This window comes from Camelus bactrianus, chromosome 30 (assembly GCF_048773025.1).
Source record: "Camelus bactrianus isolate YW-2024 breed Bactrian camel chromosome 30, ASM4877302v1, whole genome shotgun sequence".
Lineage (NCBI taxonomy): Eukaryota > Metazoa > Chordata > Mammalia > Artiodactyla > Camelidae > Camelus > Camelus bactrianus.
Genome location: NC_133568.1, coordinates 19,256,436 through 19,277,362, shown reverse-complemented (window position 1 = coordinate 19,277,362; position 20,927 = coordinate 19,256,436). Strand labels below are relative to the sequence as shown.

Sequence of the window (20,927 nt, the reverse complement as noted above, 5' to 3'; positions counted from 1 at the left end):
ACAATACAAAAAAAAAAATACTGATTTTTTTTCCCCCAAGAAACTATCAATAAGCACCTCACAGATTCTCAGGGCATTGAGTCAGGTCAGTATTTATGTATTTAGTTTGTCAGAGACAATCTCTTTTAAATATATACATTGGTATATTTGTCAATGAATATATTTAAAAACCCAATCCAATGCCTCATTTCACAGTTAAAGACACTGAGACCAAAAGGGTGGAAGACTAGACTAAGCTGACGTGGCTACGCTGTGTCAGAGTAGAAATGCTGCTCTAGGTTTTTAAATTCCTCATTCAGGGCTCATCCACATAAATTTAACTTTGTCTAATAAAATCCCATGTCATAAAATGTAGCTTTTTTGATAGTTCCTTTTTTGGATCTCTTCTTACCTTCAGAATGTTTTATGTCAAAATAAATACAGCACTTCAGGGCAGGAAGTGTATTTGAATGCTGTTTCTTAAAAATAATCCATTTTTTTAAACTGACAAAAATGTATAAAAGTTTTAAGCAACACTTACCTCAAAATATCATCGATAATAATAAAAAAAAGTCACACAGAAAGGAAACCATAAACAAAACAAAAATAACCTAGGGACTGGGAGAAGATATTTGCAAATGATGTGATCTACAAGGGCTTAGTTTCCAAAATATACAAACAGCTCATACAGATTAATAACAAAAGACAAACAACTTAATCAGAAATGGGCCAAAGACCTAAGTAGACATTTCTCCAAAGAAGGCATCCGGATGGCCAGCAGGCACATGAAAAGATGCTCAACATTGCTACTTCTTAGGGAAATACCAATCAAAACTGCAGTGAGGTACCACTTCACACTGGTCAGAATGACTATCATCAAAAGGTCTAAAAATATAATTAAAAGCAATTAAACTTAGGTGCCCTAAAAAAACAAGTCTAGAAATAGTAAGTGCTGGAGAGGGTGTGGAGAAAAGGAAACTCCTGCACTGGGAACTCCTAACTCCCTCCTACACTGTTGGAAATGTGAATTGGTGCAGCCACTGTAGAAACACCAGGAACGTGTGAGTTTTGGTTGCTCCATATCCTGTTGGGTGTGAAATGCTATCTCATCATGGTTTTGATTTGCATTTCCGTAATGCCTACTTATGTTGAGCTTCTTTATGTTTTCTTGAAGAGTTCTTTATATATTTTATATTCAAGTCCTTTATCAGACAGGTTATTTGCAAATCTTTTCTCCCAATCTGTGATTTGTTTTTTCATTCTTTTAACAGTGAAGAGAAAGAACTCTTAACTTTGATAAATCTTTGGTTTATCACTTTTTATTTTGTAGTTTGGGATTTTGGTGTCATATCTAAGAAATTTTCACCTGATCAGGGTCACAAAGATTTTTCTCCCATGTTTTCTTCTAGAAATTTTATAGTTTTAGTTTTTCACATTTAGGTAAATGATCTAATTTGAGTTAATTTTTGTGAGGTATGAGTCAAGGTTCCTTTTTGTGTGTGTGTGCATGCAGATATCCAATGTTTCTAACTGCTGAAAGAGTAGACTTTTTAATTATTGTTAAAATTTCTTTTAAAATAAGTTAGTTATTGATTTTTATATTAAGATTATTCTCTCTCAGTTAAATAATTTCATTATTTAAAATTTAAAGAAAACATTGCCTTAAATATCCTAAGCTTTAAATTGACTACAATTGATATATGAGTTTGACTTTTCTCTCTTGAAAAAATTTTCTATCTATTTTTCCTTAGCATCAGTGAGTTTCCATATTTATAATAGTAAATCAAAGCATAGTAATGTCTGAGAACTCAAGTTCCAAATTCAAGAAGTTTCCTAGAATTGGAGCACACAAAAATGAAAACTCATTATATCCTTGAAAATTGAGTAATGAAAAGTGTGGCAAAAAATAGTAATGCAGCTTCCCTAAGCAGAATTAATTGTTCCCCCTTCTTTTCCCATTGTACTTTGTTTTACTTCCATTGTGGCTCTTCTTATTTTGTATTATAAATATTTCTTTCTGTGTTGGTCGCTTTCACAATACTAAAGGGCAAAGACTATGACTTAGAATTTTATTCCCCAGTGCCTAGCAAGGGCCCAGAACCCAAAAGGCAGCAATAAAATGTTACGTTGAACAGTGCAAAGGTTTTTTAATGTGAGAATTACCGTGTACTAGTTGAGTGAGTGATGATATATACAGATTTTATGTTACCATATTTCAGTGGTTCAGTAATATGCAAAGGTATACATCTTTTCATCTTTTGACATTTTTGAAATAGGGATGCCTCTTCAATTGCTGTAGGCCAGCAGGAGGTAGGATGTGCTTGTCACTGTTGGTGCTAGCCAACCCTGGTCAAAGTCCTTCATGTTGTACTTAAGTTGAGTTCTGCACACTGTTGGTAATACATGTGTTGAACATTACTGCCTTCTAAAATGTCTTCAGAAAGATTGCATTATGATTCAACATTGAAACAAAAGTTGTTGTGTAGGCAAAATGGCATGGAAACAACAGCAGGGAGTAAATCTGATATTAGTGAAGCAAATATGTCTGTGTCTGCAAGAGCTTTTGCAGACACTACAAAGTAAGGAATGAGAAAGCATTATATCATTGAAGTTGGCAAGAGTTTTTTTTTAAGTGGTATATAAAACAGTGGTAAGATTTACAATTCACGGCACCTTAGGTTTGATGAAATACAGAAGTTTTGTGCTTTGTGGCCTGCCTAGGAGGAGAGTGGACTCAAAACTATTGTTTATTGTGTTCTGAAAGATGGAAGACATGCTGAAGAAAAGATCATGCTCACATAGAATAAAGAACATTCTGAAAATTAGATATTTCAAGTTATCTTTAAAGCATTTAAATTAAAAGACTGAAAATCAATTGATTGATTACTTAAAAGCCAAAAAGACACAAGGTACTGGCTAGTAATCAGTGTGGTTTTATGAAGACCCAGTTCTATCAATTCAACTTAATTTCTCTTTTTGAAAAAATATGTGCTTTTTAGACAAATAATAGGCCTTAGGGAAATAAATCAAAAGCGGAACTTTTGTTTCAATTTTACATGACATTATTAACGACAAAGTAGGAAGATGGGTGTGGATCAAGCAACTGAGTGAATGTTGTTCCAAACATAGATATCGAGTGCTCAATAGCCTCTAAAGTATTTATTAAATTTGACTTGTCCATCTACTGAACTTATTGACCTCTTCCTTAGTTCAATTTTCTGGCACCTCATAAGTTCATAAGAGAAATACAAATGACCGTGGTAAAATTGATGTATGTTTTGATTAAACATGGATATAGTTTTAGCAATGACAGTGAAAGACAATGTTCTGTCTTACGAGGTTTAATCTGCTCTCCAGGTAAGGAAGCTGGAGAAATGACATTTTGAGGTTTCTTTCAGATACAGTCTATTGCTCTACCACCCTGAACTGATCTCATCATACACAAAATTGTGATAGTTCATATTTTTAAAATCAATGGCTTGCAATAAGGTCTAAAATATAATCTAATAATTTAATATAAATTAATATTATTGTGTTAGTATTTAGAATTATCTTATATATTAAGATATAAAGTAAAATCTAAAATGTATCAAGACACTCAAAAGTTCTTTTTCTGATTGCTTTGTTTTTTTAAAGATACTTTTTGCATTAAAGAGATAATAATTATCCAAACTTTGAGCTTTTACCTTGTTTGTAGTTGCCAGTCATGGTAAGCAGTGTATTATTAATTTTTCACTTGAGGCATGCCACATAATAGGGGAATGTTCTTAATCTTATGTCATATACCAAATTGGTATTATTATTTCTTGTCACCTTTTATAATTCTAGCATGCAATATTAATTCTCAAAGAATGCAAATAAATAAGAAACTGCAATATTTAATTTATATTCAGATTTATATGATGATTCCAAAGTTAATCTCAACATTTTGCACTATATTGAGGTCATTGTATGCTGGTTATAAAGATTTCTCGTTGGAGGAATGCTGGATATATCAGTTCTTTTGCTGTATTTGTACCTTAAGTAAATATGGGACAAACGTGAATTCTTCCCTTCTAAGACAGTGTTAATTCTACTGTATGGAACAACATAGAATAAAGTTGTTATTAAATACATTAACTGTGCCACATTCTAAGTTATGACTTCGTTGCTTTTGTCAAGGTCATCAGTGACCTCCATATTCCTAAAGCCTGTGATGAATTTTCAATGTTCTTACATAAACTTCAGCAATATTTGTCACAGGCAGTCATTCCCTTCTCTTGGAAACAGTTTCTTCATATCTTCAGGACAGCACACTCTCCTGATTTTCCTCCTGCTTCCCTGGGCTCTCATCAGTCTCCTTGCTCTCCCTGACCTCATCACGTTGGGGTGACAGGGCTCATCTTACTGTCCTCTTCTGCATCTGTGCTCAGTCCCTTAGAAAAGCATTCTTTTTTATTTGCTTTAAGTACCATTTATGACTCTCATATTTATAGTTCCAGCCCAGAACTCTTCTCCAGATTCCACACTCTTATAATCAACAGCTACTACACATCTCCACTTGGGTGTCTAATAGATGTTGTAATCGCAACGTGCCAGAAACTGAACCCCAGTTATTTCCCCATCTCAGTTAATGGCAGCTCTATTTTTGTTGCTCAGATGACTCCTCTTTTTCTTTATACCCTCATCCAGTCTGTTAGGAAATTGTGTTGGTTCTACTTTCAAAATATATTCCAATCTGACCAGTTCTCACCACCTTAATACCCTAGACTAAGCTACCATCATCTCTTACCTGGATTATTGCAATAACCTTTCAGCTAGTGTCCCTGTTGCCATCCTTGCCCTCTTATGGTCTTTTCTCAACACAGCTTACAGAGTAATTATTTTGTAATGAAAGTCCAGTGATGTCACACATCTGTTAAAATCCTCCAGTTCTCCGCTTTACTCAGATTAAAACCCTAAGTCCTTATATGTGCCTACAGGGTTCTACACAGTCTGGCCCCCTTGCTATTTTTCTGATCTCATCTCCTACTAGTCTTCCCCTCCAGCCTTACAAACCCCCTTCCTGTTCTTGAAATAAACTAGGCAGCATCCCACTTCATGGCCTTTGTACTGGCTGTTCCTTTTCCTGGACCACTTTTCTCAATATCTCCATGTCCATTTCCTCATCTGCAGGGCTGCCATTTACAATTCTCACTGAAAGTCACTTACAGGGCACCTCCCAGGGTTGCACATTGTCAACCTGCCCAGTTCTGTGCTGTGACTCTGCCCATGTGAAGTCTGCATAAATGTCACTTCTCTGTGAGGCCGATCCCAACCACCCAATTAAATTTGAAGTCACAAAAGTTGGCTCTTCTGATCTCACTTTACATCCCTCCTCCAGAGCACTTAATACCTTCTGATATACTACTTTATTGACTTACTTGCTATTTCGATTGTCTTCTTCCCCTCACTAGAATGTAAACTTCAAGAGGGCAGAGGTTTTTGGTGGTTTTATTTAGTCTCTACGTTAAATGCCTAGCACAGTACCTGACACATAGACACTCAACAAGTGTTTGTTGAATAAATAATTCAAGGTATCTTGGGCTTTAAAACTTATTTAAAATAGAGGAGAAGGATGATTAAATCAATGAAGTTTTGAATTAATATGTTTTATCAGATATATTTATTAGGATGTTAAAACTTCAGTTTTTTCAGGTTTTATCTTTCAGCTGAGTATGCCCATATGTGCTTTATGCCACAGAATCCATTGCTTACATTTAGAAAATTTGTTAATGTATTACGAAGTGAAGTTTCAAGTGATGACATCACTTGGCAGCTATGTTTGATAAAGCTTTCCAAGCCTAATTAGCATCTATGGGTCTTTAGCAATTAAAATCCCTGTATGTTAGTTATTGATTAATAATAATAGTATAGCTTGCTTTGTGGTATACTATAGTAAAAATGAGGTTATACAAGTGCAAATATTGGTTAAGTCATTAACATCATTAGGGAATTAAGCTACAACAGTTTTTGTTTTGAAGTGGTTGAGTAGTGAGCTAGGAGAAGTGACATTTTTATGTATTTTTATCACGACTTCGTATCCTTTCTGTACGATGATGACACAGCCAGTGTTTACTTGTAAGTAAAAGGAGGAAGAGTTTTTTTCTTAATAATAGGAAAGAGGGTTTATCAGAGAATTTGAAGCACTACATTATTAGTACTGTAACAGCCCTTACTAATATCACATACACATTCAAGCCTCCATTGAAGTGATTTGGGGAAAGGAGTTGGATTACCTTCTTCACAGTTATGATGCCAACTTGGAAATTGGGATCTGTGTTGATGTCGAAGGCATCTGCTCCATCTCCATCCACAATGGTGTACTTCATCTCCGCATTGATTCCTTCATCCAAGTCCTTGGCAAACACTCTCCCCACAGTAGAGCTAACTGGAGCTGATTCCAACACACTCATCTGATAATGTTCTGTGAAGAAGAGTCAGAACACGCAGTTTTGGTAATCTGTCATTATGAAAAAACGCCTCCTCAGTGTTACATCATATCTGCCATACAGTGCAAAACATCTTTTTCTTGGTCCAAAAATTAAAACTTAAGTTTTACAGATGCAAAACTGAGATCCAGAGAAGCTGAGCAAACATTATTGGGTCATAGCTTGTGCCGGCTGTTCAGTAAGGAGAGGCCAGAATACCCTGATCATGATCCTAGGAGTGGGACAGGGTAAAACCCCAATTATTTCTCATCTCAGTGAATCTACCTTCAGAGTGGTAGGAAGTACCTTGCTTTCCAGTCTTGCAGTCCTTCCTAATGAAATATTTCTCCAAAAATTAATATCTTCTGAGAAAGATAGAAAAAACATTGTGGTCCCAAAGTGTATATTTATTCTGTTCACATTTCAAATGCCCGCGTTTTCCTTCGTGGGCTGGCCAGTGTGCTCAGTGCTCCTCTCTACAACCACCTGCCCAGATTTAATGGTTAACCAGTGATATCTACAAAGGAGGACCAGCCATGGAGAGCGAGCTCCACCAGTTTCCTGTGTTATCCATCAATGCGTCCTTGCACCTGGGACTACCTACTGGCAGCTTCTTTATGGACAGACCCCTGATGTTTTTTGTTCTCCTCTTTTTCAGAATAGAATACACTCAAATCTCTCGCAAAAGTGAGAAGCTCAAAGCCAGTAATGTTCTCCTTTTCAATTTGACATCCTGAATTCACTAATTCAGTTCATTTTCATCCCCATGGAGTTGTGTTTTCATTAATTTACCTTCTCTGCGGCTAAACTGTTTGCCATTTTTCATTATTTTGTCAATCATAATGTGAATGACTAAATAATAAAATCACACAATTTTTCAGTATGTACATGGTCTCTCTTATTCTGTTATGTATTGCAAGCTGTGGGGATGTGGACCTGGGAAGCTTGGGATGTGAGGGCTCGAGTTTCACAAAGATTAGGGGAGGCTGACAGCACCCAGGTGGCTCGCAGCACCCTCCATTGTACGGGAGAAGAAACGATGACTGTTCTTTGCTAGTATAAGCCAGGAAATTGTTAGTTTGCACTAAACAGGCAGGCATTTGGATTCCTTGATCTTTTTACTTCCAAAATTGTTGATGGGTTAGACTTTGCTATTACACAACATGTTTGGGAAGAGCAAACCTGTATTTGCCTATAATTTTCTCCAGGAAGCCTATGTGTTTAAACAGACATATATATACAGTTTCTACATATATTAGCCTGAGGTCTTGATATTCCATTATATTTGGTTCACTTAAAGGTGATTGAGCTTGTTCAATGTAAGATAGTAGGTGTGTCATTTTGTCAGCATCTGATAATCACTTATGATAGCAGTTGCGAAAAAGACGGAAAGTGAGATTTCTAGAATGAAGAATCAGAAGATTAATAATGCAGAAGAGTTCATGCAAGGTTCGTTATGGAATAATGAGATCATTTAAACTTAGTTTTAGCAAATAGAAAAGGAAAGATTTAATGGTGAGATAAGAAAATTTAAAAGTCCAAAAATAATGACTTTTAAAGGAAACAGATAATGTGTGAAGAATGCTTGGAGACACAGAGATGACTTTTATACATTTCCATTTTTCCTGTGCAGCATAATCCATGCTTCCACTCTATTCTAGATTCTCCATTATTTAAAAAAAAAAACGTGAAAACTCAAAATGTGTGCTTTAGAATGGGGTTAAGATGTTGGCTTGTAGGGCAGATCTAAAATCCCAGTTATCATTGTATTGTGTATATGCTCCTGTGAAGCGACCATGTGTGGGGAGATACAACTTTCCTGCAGTTACATCCATATCTACATACTTAGGAGCTATGTAATAACTTCATTCTTCTTCTCTTTTTACCTTCATCAGAGATACTGTCTAGTGTCAAATTACGAAAGCCAAGTAGGATAGTTTAAGCCTGTTCAAGAGTCTGTGGTCTACAGTGTGCGCCATGTGAGCCATTCATGAAATAATGAAGATAGAATTCACAGGGTCAGCAAAGCAATTAAGACACCAATCCACATGATGTCATAAACTGTTCCATGACACATTACTGCTCCATAACAGTGACCCAATCAACTTAGTAACCTACTCATTTGCACCACTTGTGAAGTGCTTATCTAGTATCCCGTCTTGTAGTTTCATGAAATTTCATGAGGACTTTGTGTATACCAGTTGGATGAAAACATTTGAATTCTCTTCCTGTACTTACATGGATAAAATAAATGGTTTACATGATCTGGCTGATGCAAAATGTATCTGTTCAACTGATGATCTAGTTTGGCTCTGTTTTTAGTTTAGTTGTTTTGTTGAACCTGATTCCCCTGGTTAAGTCTCACTTGGAACTGTGTCTGCTGCTGTCACTTCTCCAGCTGCTCCCTTTTAGGCATCTGCTTCTCAAATTCACATCTCCATTCCTGGGCTCTATTCCACAGTCATAGTTGTATATTCTACCTTCCTTAAGGACATTCAATCTGATTGTCCCGCTGTCACTTTATTTTCAAATCTGAATTTGTCGTCTTCCTTCCCTGCCACTAGTTCCATTATGCATCCTCTGTTTCTCTCAGTAGTACAATTCTTCTCCCTGTTACCCAGACTTAAACATCATTGTCATCTTTGACTCCACCCTCTGCTTTGGTTCCTTTAGCCAAGAAATCAAGAGGCTGAAATCCCTCTTTTGTTAATTGTCCAACTCCACTCCTTCTGCCATTTCCTTACATCCTTATCAGTTCAAATCTGGACCACTCTAAATGCCTCCTGATGGACTCTCCTGCTTCTAGTCTCCACCCCTGCCAACCAGTTCTGTACATGGTTATCAAATTAGCCTTCCTTTATGTCTCTCACTTACTCAAAAACTTTGCAGTGACTTCCATTAGAAATACAATGCATCTGAAACACTAAAGAGCAGGTCTCCATTTTAGGGATCTTTGAAGACAGAATTACATTTGCAACTTTATGTCTAGGTCTTTATATTCCATGCCTAGAATGTTGCCTGAAACAAGTATTTTTTGAATGAATGAATCGCTTCCTCTTTCTGAAATGTTTTCATTCTTCCTATTTGAATCCTTTTTATTCTTCAGTCCCCTGTTGAACCCTCATTCTTTTATGAAGCCTTCATTCATCTTAGTTTATTGTGAAGGCTTCATTCTGCACTAATCAAGCGGCACACAAATACTGCTACTTGGTTAACTTTTGATGAGTATCAAGTATGTTCTCCCCATTTGGATTTTAAGCTTCACAGAGGCAGGGACTGGGTTTCAAGCATCTTGTGCCCTTCATGCCCAGGGCCCTTGCAAAGCAGGCACTCAGTACCTGCTTGTGAATTGATTGGTTAAGGTGGTCAGATGGGTCACTGTGTTCACCTGTAGTTTTGACTTAGTTTCTCCGCATACATTCTCAACAAGGGCAGTAGTGCATCCTTGGGGGCAAAAAGGATTCATGTTAGGGAAGAGATGAAAAAAAATCTTAGACGTTACAATGATTTCTGGCTCTCTAAATTTCATCCCTACCCAACAAAACCTTATTCCTTAATATTTAATTTTATGAGGTGGCAGAGTAGGGCATGACAATCAAGAAAAAAAGGTCTAAAAAGGCTCCATAGGGAGGTGATAGTGAAAAAAGTGAGGAACACTGGTGGAGTGCTATGGGAAGTTGGGGCCTACAAGGGAAATGGTTATGTGAGAATTGCATGATAAATGTTGGGAAGGAATCCATGCATAGTTGAACTCAAAGAGGAACTCAGACTGGCCTTTGTCGTTCACCTCTGTCACAGGTGCGTCCCTCTGGCCTGAGGTCTGTACTCTCATTGCTTAGGTACTCACTCTGGGGAAAGCGGGGCGGGTTATCATTGACATCCAAGAGCGTGACGTTGACCGTTGTGGTCCCAGCTAATCCTCCGAGCTGCCCTCCCATGTCCTTGGCTTGGATAATCACTTCATAGTATTCTTTGGCTTCTCGGTCCATATTCATGAGTGCTGTCCTAATTACACCTGCAGGATAGAAATGACTTTGTTTTTGAAAACAAAACCACAAGTCCAGTTTTTAAGTCTGGGTTGTAAGCTTTTCCCTGGTGCCCTGTTAATGCCTTGATGGGAGATGCAAGTCCCCTGTTTTATTAAATTTGAGGTCAGAATACCAGTTTCTAAAAAGTGCTGTGCTTAAATAAAGGGTGAATAAGTACTATTTCAGCAGGAAGAGCCTGGTGGGCCGATTTCCTCCGGCAACATTCCTGAGCAGGAACAGGAGGTGGCAGCAGTGGTTCTCGGACAGACGGGGGTATGGCGATTTCAGGCTGCTCTGTCTCACCAAAGAAAACTGGGGCGTTGGGGCCAGAAAACAAAGCCTCATAAGTCTGCAAATCTGTGATGGGAGATAACTCTCCTTCAGCTCTTTCTTTCTTCAGCCCTTGGAGCCCTTGCAGTGGGAATGGCTCTTCTTCAGGCAACTCACTCCTAGTCTGCCTTCTCCTGCCTCCCCGGTACCTGTAAGCAGGGTTGGAATTCTGATTTGATTTTCCTTTTGTTATGTGTCCATTCTGTTTTATTAGGTTCTGCTTACCTCTGTGCTTCACCGCATTCCACGAGCTAAGACGTGAAAGAAGCTCTGTGAGTTGTTTATTTTTAACACACGCACGAGATGAACTTCCCCAGACAGTTACGTAGCAGCGTTTCAGTGTGATGATACGGTTTCATTTAAGAAGAAGGGTCTAAATCAAAATCCTGGGAAATGTGTTGTTTTGATCCTGCCAAAGATGTGCGGGACTGTTTTATCTCCCTTTTAACCTTCCCGCTTAGAAAAGTTGACTTCTGTACTCTCTAGGCAAAGATTAAAGGCTTGTTTATTGCAAGTTTACAACATGACCCTTGGCTAAAAAGACTTTTTGTATGCCAAGGGGAGGAATTGGGACCCACAAACCTGTCTCCATTTTAGTCCTGTAAGGTATATTTTGCGTTATAGTAACAACATTCTAAAGTGAAATATGCAGCATTTTCTTTTTTTAAATACCCTATGGGCATGGCAATAACTATCTTTTCATGTGTTTTTGACCTTAACACTATAGATGCCCCGTGGGAGCTGTCAAAATAATGTAGCGTTCCTCTTAGGATGTAAAGGACACATTACCCTCTTCCTGTCTATATTTTTCCTCCCTGTGGGCACCCCCTCACTTTCCCTCCCTCCGTTTGTAGAATTGTTGAAGTTACTGTTTTATAGAAGTCCCTAACTGCAATCTTTTTTCTTGCCTCCTACTAATTTACACGCCCTCACTTCCTACTTTTATGATACAATTTTCTGAATGCCTGGTTTCCCTGAGGACTTCTGAAAAAAATTATATCAGGTTGCTAATAGAAATGTGTTTTTTTCTACTTCATATAAAGGAGTGACTTTGAGTGTTCGGCATTGACTTTACCTCTGTGTTTGTAAGTTTCTTTACTCAAGTTTTTTGTTAATTACTCTTAGGTCCTCAATTTATGTAAAATGGGGATAACAACACTTCCATATATTGCACGAGTTCACAAGATTATTGGGAGGCTCATATGTGGTAATATTTATGAAAGCGTTTTAAAGGGGAGAAATTCTGGCACAAGTACAAGATAATGATATAATTGCTCTGCCCAAGTCAGAAGTATTAAAGGGACTCCTTCATAGATAAAACAGAAATTCTGTAGTCAAAGCTCTCAGGTAAAACTGAAAACAAGACCAAACAAGACAAAACCCCCAAAACCAAATTGGTCTGCTGCTTGTCTGTTGATTTGTCCTTTTCTAGCACATTGTTCCTTACCCACCCAACTCTAAGCTGTCCTCCCTGTGAGAACATCCCACTTAGCACCTCCTTTTCTGGGGGCCACATCCCATGCTCTGTGCTCTCTTCTCCTCTCATTGAAACCTGTCTGTCCCAGTGTCCATTCATTCTGGCCTTCCTCTCTGCTCAGTGCAGGGTGGTTCAGTGCTAAGCACATCTGAACGCACGTCAGAGGACTGACCTACAACCAGAAGCACTTTGTTAGGTCTCAGCTCCCAATTTCCTTATCAGTTAAGTGAATGGTGATGGACTGGATGATTCCCCTAAGGCTCTTTCTAGTTTCAAAATCAATGATTCTAGTTCTGTACTAAGCCCAGGTTAAATGCCAATCCTCTTAGATCTTGGAATTGCAAAAGACTTTTCTCCCTGGGAATAAATACAACCATAGAATTTTTTGAAGGCTAGTGAGGAGGTACTTTTGTGAAGGCAGTTCTTTTGGCCTCTCCAGTCAGACCCTATACGCTGTCTATGCATCATGCTGCTCTTACCCACAGGGCAGTGCTGGTTTGTTCTCTTAATCCCAAAGCTTAGAACAATCTTCTCTAGTTAATACACTCCCTGAAGAGTTCTTAAAAAGGAGAGTTGGGTCTGTCATAAATAGCAGTTACAGATTATTAGAGAATAAAACAAACAGCTCTGACCTGACTGTGAACATCACATACCTGTTTTGGAGTCCACAGAAAAATATGGCTGGCCCTGGAGGATGCTGTACACCACCCGGGCACTGTTCCCATAGGTTGGGTCATCAGCATCTGTGGCTGTCACCTGGATAACAGAAGTCCCTGAAGAAGAGAGATGGTGGAAGCCTGTTTAAGTTGAATGACTAAAGACTGGATGCAATCCCAAATGGGCAACTTTAAAACATTTGCAGATGTTATGTCTGCTTCCTTGGGGCCTCTTTCTAGGTCAAGTTTCTGTAACTGCTGAGTACAAAAATACCTCTTTAGTCGGGCTGGGAGTTATTTGTGTTTTAAATTCTTAATAACCGGTAGGGACAACACAGCCTTTGGGCCCTTCATTCCTCTTTTGATAATACCGAAATGCTTCTCCCTTATGAATCAAACATTGTCTGTCTGTCTGTCTGTCTGTCTATCTATCTACCTACCTACCTACATACCTATCATCTGTATTTTCTTTTGCTTTTTAAGAACCAGAACTGAATAACAATCCTAGGTTATTATTACTATTATTTTGTACTGTGGCTGATTTCAGTGTCTAAGTAGCTTCCTGCCTAAGGACTTGGTTGCCATTTTTGGTACAGTTTTGTAACTTGTGAACTGTTCTGCATACTCTCTCCTTCTCCACGTTTAGACAAGAAGAACTTGTATAGAGGAACTGCTGTCTGTGAGAATCAGTGAATCTCCGCCTTACCCACTGGCGACATCTCTGGCACAGTGGCGACATAAGGTCCATCTGGGAACTTGGGCTCGTTGTCATTAATATCTTGGATTTTAATGATGAACTCTGACTCTGGCTCCATCGGTCGGCCTGTCCGCCTGTCCAGGGCTTGAGCCCTTAAAGTGTACTGGGCCCTTTCCTCTCGGTCAAGCCTCTGGATGGCGTGGATGTCTCCTGTGGTGTCGTCGATGGTAAATACGATGCCTGCGCCTTCTCCTGAGAGGATGTATTTGATGGATCCATCCCCCCTGTCCATGTCTGAATGAAGCTGGGGAAAAAAAGCACCAACACCTCATTTATGGACACAAACGGGTGTCATAAATAAATTAGTTTTTAGTATGGTCCACATTTATGATCTCTTTTGAAACAGGAAGATTTTTTTTTCACTCAAATACTTAAATTGTCTGCCTAAAAAGAACTAATATGCATTGAACATGGTTGCATCAAACAACAAATACAGGTTGATGAATAAATGAAGTTTCTCCACATCACTCCTGAACTTAGTACTGTTTTTTAAGTAACTCTCCCTGAGACGTATACGTGGAAGGTGTGAGTCCCAAGGTGACAATAGGAGCAAGTCTAACAAGGAGAAATCCAGCATTTCCATTTAAGTAAATAAAAAAGGACAGGCCTAAATATTTTAAAATTTAAAAAGTGTTGATATAAATTAAGTTTTGGAATTGCGAAAACTTTATGACAATTCAAGTTGGCTAAGCAGCTGATGAAATTGTTAATAAATAGGCTGCAGCCACTGTACTGGAAATGCTCAGTGACTTCTGGGGGCTCTTGAAATTCTCTCAAGTCCATAGTTTCATTCAGTAGGACTACGTTTGCTTATGTTTCATGTATCAAAATGGAATTTTACTGCTGGTTATTGTTCTTTGCATCAGTGTATCTCTCCTTTTGGTAGGCCCAGTTCCTGGCCTCTTAGTTGAATCACTCAAATCTATATGTGGATGGTTGTTATGTTAGGAACATGCTTTTATCTGCTCTTTCAACTATGTTTCGTCTCAGATCGCTTTGTAATGACTGTCAAAATGAGTCCCAGGGTACTGTTTTCATATTAAGCCTAGAAATAAACTCCTCCATCTCTAATTATAGACAGTGTATATAGGTGAACCTTGGAATTCTGTGCTATCTTATAACAGTCTTGCTCTATGGGGGCAACAAAAATTAGTCACACTTAACCACCTCTAACTGTTGCTGGGGTTAGCACTTTGCATAGTTCAGTGATGGAGTTTGTGAGATTTAGTTTATAAAACAGACAACCAGTGTTAGGTTTACACCACAGAGGCAAATGTATCTGGTCTGAACATGATCCATGTCAGTTATAAATTGAGTGCCCTTGACAAATTATTTAATGTTTATAACTCTCAAGTTCCTCATATTATAAATGTAGAGAACAATATTAATTCTTACTTGGAAGGGTTGTTGGGATCATTAGAAATTAATATATGTAAAACACCTAGCACAGTGTCTTTCCCATAATAGGAACGCTTTAAATGGGGCCCATTATGTTGATGATGTATGTGCACAGAGAACAGGGCATTAATATGCCCAGCTCTTCTCCACTCCCTTCAGATCCCCAGGAGTGCAGCAGAGATGGCAGAAACAACCTGTTGGCCTTTTTATTAAACGTAGCCCACTGGTAAAAGCTGGAGAAGGTTGCCTGAAGCATTGCTGGGACAGTGTTAGCCTGAGGATTAAGTGGCACGGACACTAAGAAGACACCTCAAAGTGTATTCAGAACATCCTCAGACAAGGATGGGTTTGGAGGTTGTGGCCGGCTTTGAGCTGATCTCCAGTTGACTCACAGCCAAATCACACAGGCAGCGATTCTGCTGCCTGGAGGAATTCAGCTGTGTCTTATCTAGAGAAGGAAAATGAGAACAAAACTGACCAAAAAAAAAATGCTGTGGATTTTTTTTTTCTACTTAAAGAGTTCTATTTGGAATATAAAGTTCTCACATTTCCTTATTCCATACACAGTATTATTTTTTTCACAATCCAAGTCTTCTATTTAAGCAGCCAAAAAAGCAGAGGTGCCCAGCTCTTATTATGTGGAATAGAAAGCCGTTTTATTTGGACCTGGCCACAAAGAAATTAAAATCCATTCCATCTGGAACTGTTTTCCCGGGCAGGAGAATGGAATTGAGAGGAGGAGGACAAGGATCTAAAGATTTTTTATATTAAAAAAAGTATATACTTACGTGTGTTTACATATATATTTGTCATCTAAAAACTTTTGTCCTATGAATCCTAAAAAAAGGTAAGCATCCTTGTGATCATCATGGGCCAAGTTTAAGTGCTCTGCCCATGGCAAGTACTTAATAAGTAGCAGAAGGCTAGAGAGCATTGCTGCTGTGGCAGTGTTTCCATTTCCTCAGGAACAACCTGGGTAGCTGATGTCAATGGAGTCTGGGCTGTATTTTGTTTTTGTCTGTACTGGGAGAAGAATTTGAGGAACTCTCTAGCTTGTGAGTTCCTTGAAGTCAGAAGCCATGTGACTTTGATCTTAGTGTGGGTCCTCATGTGTAGCAAATGCTCAGTAAAATTTTATTGAATGAATGGTGTAGGGTGTAGTATTAGGGTTAAAGCTTTTTAGTGAAATCATGTTACTGTTGTCTTAAAAGAGTTAGCAAGCATCTTTCAGGTAGACTCTGTGTATGTGTGCCTGTGAGCAAGAAAGGGGCAGGGGGAGTGAGAGGACATCCACAGAGAAGCAGGAGGGGCTTTGTATGAACAGAAAGAGCACCAGCTATGAAAAGGGCCAGGATCTGCTTACACGGAACTGATTTCTGAGAAATACATCGTTGACCCTTGAACTACGTGGATTTAAACTGCGAACGTGCACTTACATGTGGATTTTTTCAATAGCGAATACTACAAACAGTACTACGGGTGACTCTCTGGATGCAGAACCACAGGTACAGAGTAACTGTGAGCATGGAGGAATCGTGGGTATGGACGGAGGGCTGTCTTTGAAGTTATACATGGATTTTCCATGGTACCAAGGGTCAGTGCCCCTAACCCCTATGTTGTTCAAGTGTCAACTGTAATTGTATCAGTTCAGGGTCCAGTCAGGGAACAAAATCTACATCAGCTGTTTTAGCAGAGAGACTTTACAGTGAAGGATTGAAAGGGAAAAAGGGAACATTGATGTATCATTGGAAAGATAGTAACTCCAGGAAACAGCTAGTGCCCCTCTGGCTTGGGGCCTGGGAGAGCAGAGAGCAGAAGTTAGGGCTCTGAGGATCTAGATGTTTGGAGGAGACTGGGCTGGAGGGAGACCTCTGAGAAGGGAGTCCTTCCCCCTGGGGCTGGGGCTTCAGGAGTTTAGAAGAGGTGCCCCCAGCACCCCCTCCCATAGAACTGAGACTCGGACTTCTGAGAAGGGGGTGCCATCCATCAGTGCTGACATTTCTCAGCAGGTGTGATGAGGTTGGTGCTGCAAGTGTGCAAAGAATCCAGAAACTGGCATCAACTTCCTCCTCCCTCTGGTTCTCATTCTAGTACATTCTCCTGTCAGAACCCAACAGGAGCTGGTTGGAAAAGGAGAAATTGTGGTTTGCAGTGTCCCAGCCCCAGCATCGCAAAGTGGATTATAGACCTGAGAGACACTAGCTTAGTAACCAGCACCGTAACGTGCATGTAATATTAGGGCTTACCGGCCATAGAATACACATGTGGTTGCAAAAATTGCAAAGGAAAGATATTAACAGCTTTTCTCCACATCACTCAGCAAATTGGCCCTGCAATAAAAGTATGTTTTATGTTTATCCATATTTAATTCAGCTAACATTGACTGAGCACCAGGTCTTCAGAGGAAGGTAAGGAGCTTCTGGACTGGAGTTGGCACACACAGTTGTGTACATCTTGGGAAAACAGTTTTGTTATTGTAGACAGAATAAGATGGGTGGATATCCTCCTTGTCCTAACAACTCTTTGGTCTATGAGGTTTTCAGCAAAGGAGTAGTGAATGATGGGAAGTACATGAAGATTATGAAAAATGTTAAGCTCAAGGGTGACTTTCATTCCTTTGGCCATCTTTCATAGGGCCTCGTATAATTCCAGGAATGCAGTTAGTGCTTAAAATTTGTGGTTAGACAGCTTCCGTGTAGTTGTTAACCTCAGCGTGACTTGGGACCACAGATTCGTGCACAGGCACAAGCTCTCTGCATCGCCCTCTTTGCATATGTCAATATAATCTAGCTTTACCTTGACACTGCCTCGTCCCTGGAAGCCCAGTGTGGATTTTATAAGGCCATACCAATTACAGCTGATAATTGTTGCCATACTCCTTTCTGAAATAAGCAAATACTCAGGCCAGCTCTCTAAACAGACATCTTGCAGAGCTCGAGGTGACAAGCTGAATGCCCCTCAGGGAGAGGAAATGTAAATGTAAGGTGGATGGATTCTCTTTCAAAAGAAAGTAAAGAGGAAGAGTGACTGCATAAGTGAATATCTAATTATCTTCTTCATGTGGAGGTGACATACCCAATCCAGGGTAAAAGCTTACACTGCTTGCTGGAGTGTTGCTTGGACAGGATGACACCCACCCTAACACCATTGACTATTCTGTGTATCTCTCAGGGCTAGATCTGAAGTCATGGCCATATGCAGGGCAACATAAAGGAAAGCCCGTGGCTTTGGTGTGAGATTTCCTGTTAACTTCTGTGTAACTTTGAGCAATGAACATAACCTCCCTGAGTCTTATTCCCTACACTAATTATCTAGGAGTGTACTTACCCCATAGCACTGTTCAGATGATTAAATGATCTGCTCTATGTGAATGTGACTGAGACATAGTACTGTGGTAGCCCAGAAAAATATTGGGTACTCTTGTCTTTCTGCATTTTTGTATGTCCAATTCTGTGCTGGGTACTAGGTGTTAGGGAAATATAGGGAAGGCCAGGGATGAGATCTCAGTTTCTACCCTTCAGAGAAAGGAAGAGGGCTCTAAATTTTACATACACAAAGCAATTATTGAATACAAAAGTATTTTGTTAAATTTATTTTAGCAGTAGCTATGTTTCTAGTTGGAAGAAATGTTTTACAGATATCAAGTTGCTAGAAATCTTTGGAATTCTGAATAGATGGAAGATGTTTTCATGATGGAAATGCCTTTAAGCTAGATCCCTGAGAAATCTGAATGTGATTGAACAGAGAGGAGGTGACAGCGTGTCCTGGGCATGGTGGTAGCAAGGGCACTGATCTGGGGTAGGGACAAATGTGGTGTGTTGTATCAGGGCCATAAGGAGACCCAGCTTGACTGAGATGAGGGCAAGATTTGAGAAATCCTAGGGGAGGGTTGGATAAAGGAGGAGGACTCATTTTCTGAAAGTCCTTGAACTATATGCTAAGAGCTCTGATAAGCAATGGAGAACTGCAGTGCTTTCTTAATCAAAGGAGTGACATGATGGAAAGGGTACTTCAAGGAGATAAATGTCCTGAGTCCCAGGGGGAGAGCTGGGAAGATTCTCCCTATGGTGCCTGCTTGGCTAATCTAATCATGAGGAACAGAAGGACCACAGTAGTTACAGCCTGGAGAGCATGAGGTGTATCTGAGAGAAACTGGCAAAGAGATATTGACAGGATGTAGAGACTGGTTGTGCATGAAGGAAGAAGAGAAGGAAAAGTAGAAGTCACAGAAGATTCACAGGTTTTGAGGCCGAGAGATTTGCAGGTGCATTAGGTATGCATTACTGAGCTGCTGAATTCCCATAGTGAACTCCCTGTACTATCGCTGCCACTACTACTACAGGGTAACGATGATTAAGATATTACTCTGGACCACGTGCTGTGCTAAAGCACTTTACATGTGTTAGCTTACTTAATCCTTACTCCACCATGAGGTATTCACTAGTAAATATCTTTTTGAGCACTGTCTATGTGACAGGTGCTGTGTTGGGCCTTGTGAATAAAATGAGAGCAATGTCCTTGTCCTCACTGAACTCACGGTCTAGTCTAGGGCTTCAGACAATACACAAACAAATATATTTGTATATAAATAAACAAATAAATTAGATACTCTAGGTTGTGATTAGAGCTGTGAAAAAAAAGTAATGGTAGTGTGAGAGAATAACAGAGGGGCGTATGGTCAAGGAAGACTTAGATTCAAAGTGAGTCCGAAAGGATGAAGAGGAGCCAACCATGAGAGAAGCCGGGGAAGAGCATCTCATGATGGGGGAGCAATAAGGCAAAGCTTGGCAAGTTGTAGGAGCTGACAGAAGGCTGTGTCCCTGGAACATGAGAGCAAGGGCAAGAAAGAGTAGCATGCGACGTGGCGGGAGTCCAGGAGGAGGATCGAGTCAGAGAGGAATGGCCTTGTAAGTGGTGGAGAAGAATCTGGATGATTCAGAGGACAGTGGGAAGACATCAAAGGATGTTAACCGAATGATATGATCTGACTCACATTTAAAAAGATCGTGTGTGGAAAATGGGTTGGAAGGAAGGGTGGGTAGACGTGTTGAGATTGATTGGGAGTCTAGGTATTTGCACAGGTGAGAGAGAACAGTGGAAGTGGAGATGAGAGGAATGAAGGATTCGGGATTTCTTTTGGCATAGGACTAGCAGAGTTTGCGGGTGGTGAGAATGTAGGGGGAGTGAAAGAAAGGGAAGAATGATCACCAGGTCTCTGGTTTTAGGAACTGGGCGATAGCAATGCTAACTAACATTGGGAAGACCTAGGGCAGATGCGGTTTGGGAGAGAAAAGGAGAATTCTTTGCTGGATATGCCACATTTGGGAGACCTCTGAGTCATAAATGTGGAGTGGTAGGGTTTGTAAGTCTGAAGTTCAGACAAATGATCTGAGCCAGAGATGGAGGTTTTGGATTCTTTGATCTAGGGGTGGGATTTAAGACTGTAGGGATGGCAAATCTGTCCTTACAAGACCACCAAATGGTTGGGTCAGGGTGAAAGAGAGGACTGGCAAAGAGGCTGAGAAGGAAGGAGGCAAAACGGAATTGTGAAGGTCATGAAGCTGAGAGAAGAATGTGAGTCAAGAAGAGGGGACTAGGCAGTGTCCAAAGCCACTGTCCATAAAATGAAACCATCGGGTTTGGTGGTGGAGAGGTCCTTAGGACCGCTGAACACACAACTTCAAGGCAGAGTGGGGACAACACAGTACCAAGTGGCCAGATAACTGGGTTGGGAAGTGGGTGGGAGTTGAGGAAAGAGCTTATGTGGACAACTCTTGGGAAGTTGTGGTTCTCTTATCACCCTTATTAGACATTTGAGAAAACAGGCAAACAGGGCTTAGTGACCTGTCCGAA

General features: G+C 39.8%; 1 protein-coding gene across 1 annotated transcript in view; it reads right to left on the bottom strand.

Moving 5' to 3' along the window:
• CDH20 (cadherin 20) overlaps positions 1 to 20,927 on the bottom strand; it is a 178,677-nt gene that overhangs the window by 23,242 nt on the left and 134,508 nt on the right. The window contains exons 3-6 of the mRNA XM_074355377.1: positions 13,626 to 13,920; positions 12,917 to 13,036; positions 10,276 to 10,443; positions 6,237 to 6,424 (exon numbers count right to left, since the gene is read on the bottom strand). Of these exons, the coding sequence (XP_074211478.1) occupies positions 6,237 to 6,424; positions 10,276 to 10,443; positions 12,917 to 13,036; positions 13,626 to 13,920 (771 nt within the window). The remainder of the gene's footprint in view (positions 1 to 6,236; positions 6,425 to 10,275; positions 10,444 to 12,916; positions 13,037 to 13,625; positions 13,921 to 20,927) is intronic.